Below are 1658 nucleotides of genomic sequence, written 5' to 3' on the forward strand. Positions count from 1 at the left end.
GGCAACGCTTTGCGTAAGCGACCACATCGCTAACCATCCCAGGCCAAAAGTAACCTATCCTTCACAAACGATCCTAAAGTTTGGGTCCGGGCTGGTGAGCCCTGCAAACGCCGTGATGGGCTTCGCGCAGAGCTTCTTGTGCTTCTATCTTCAAAAGACATTAAAGTAACAAGCTATCGTACGACCTCCGATACAACGTTTTGGTGGTCGAATCGTAGTAGAACCTCACGTTACGTCGCCAGACAGACTCTCGCTCCCTCGCGTCCTCGGGCAACATGCCATATAGGACGTAATCGATGATCGGGAGACGCCAGTCTTTCAGGTCTGCTCCGAAACTTGATGGCTGGCATTCGCTTCTGGGACATCTTTTAGTCGAAAGAGTCTTCGGCTTGCCACAGTGACCCATTGGGTTGTCCCTAATGGCTAGGCCAGTTTAGCCGCCAAGGATGCGAGGGCGTCCGCATGCGTGTTCCTAGAATGGAGCACGTGCTCGATGCGGAAACTCTCGAATGACTCCACTAGCTTGATAGCTGCTTTGTGGAGCGGGATCAAATTATCGTTTCTAACTTCGTACTCGCCGGTCATCTGCTTGACGATGAGTTGAGAGTTGCCATAAGCCTCAAGACAGTTTATCCCTAACTCTTTTGCTAACTCGAGCCCGATGAGTAGCGCATTGTACTCAGCCACGTTGTTGGTGCATGGCTCTATTAAAGAAAAGGCTCGGGGCAACACGTGGTTATGTGGAGAAGTGAGGACCACCCCCACTCCTGCAACAATAGAGCCGCTCGTGCCTACGCGAGACGCACCATCGTAGAACATTTGCCAAACCTCTGGTGACGAAGTCGTGTTGACCTCAGGGGGCTCATCTGGCAAATCTTCGAATAGGTCAGTCTTTGCCCCTAGCGGATGACTAGACATAAGGTCACAGATAGCCTGTCCTTTGACTGACTTCTGTGGCATGAAGTGAATGTCATACTGAGACAATAGGAGTGCCCACCTGGCCAAACGCCAGTTTAAGGCCGCAGGCTGTGTCATGAAAACTCGGATGGGGTTTATTCGGGAAATGACGTGGATGGTCTGGCCAACCAAGTAGTGTCGCATCTTTTGGATGGCGAATACTAAGGCCAAACACTCCTTTTCGACCATTGGGAACCGTTGTTCTGCGCCTTGTAGGGTTCTGCTTAGGTAGTAGATGCCCTGCTCGTGGCCAACATCGTCATTTTGTGCCAAGAAGGCGCCTAGAGAATGCTCCATAGCCCTGATGTTGATGAGGAATGGTTTTCCTGATATCGGAGCCGTAAGGACAGGCGGGTTTGAGAGATAAGCTTTGATCTCTTCAAAGGCCCGTTGACAAGGCTCGTCCCATACGAAGGAGGTACCTTTCTTCATTAGCTTGGAGAAGGGTTGACATTTGCCCGAAAGATTTGAAATGAACCTTCGGATGTAGGCCAATCGTCCCTGAAGGCCCCTTAGTTCTTTGAGGTTTCGGGGCGGCTAAAGCTCTTGAATAGCTCGTACCTTGTCTGGGTCAATCCGGATTCCTTTCGTTGTGACGACAAAACTAAGGAATTTACCACTAGACATCCCTAAGAATGACTTTGTAGGATTCATCTTGAGTTGATGAGTCCTCATGAGTTCGAACATCACCAGAATGACTT

General features: G+C 50.2%; 1 protein-coding gene across 1 annotated transcript; it reads right to left on the bottom strand.

The window, feature by feature from the left end:
• On the bottom strand, positions 424–1389 carry LOC109847715. Its single transcript, XM_020416946.1, has one exon. The coding sequence runs from the start codon at positions 1387–1389 to the stop codon at positions 424–426; it is 966 nt and encodes a 321-aa protein (XP_020272535.1).

The sequence above is a fragment of the Asparagus officinalis genome, chromosome 7 (genome assembly GCF_001876935.1).
Source record: "Asparagus officinalis chromosome 7, Aspof.V1, whole genome shotgun sequence".
Classification (NCBI taxonomy): Eukaryota; Viridiplantae; Streptophyta; class Magnoliopsida; order Asparagales; family Asparagaceae; genus Asparagus; species Asparagus officinalis.

Excerpts from the sequence above, each read along its gene's own strand:
- LOC109847715 (XM_020416946.1), bottom strand. The coding sequence starts at position 1,389 with ATGAAGAAAGGTACCTCCTTCGTATGGGACGAGCCTTGTCAACGGGCC.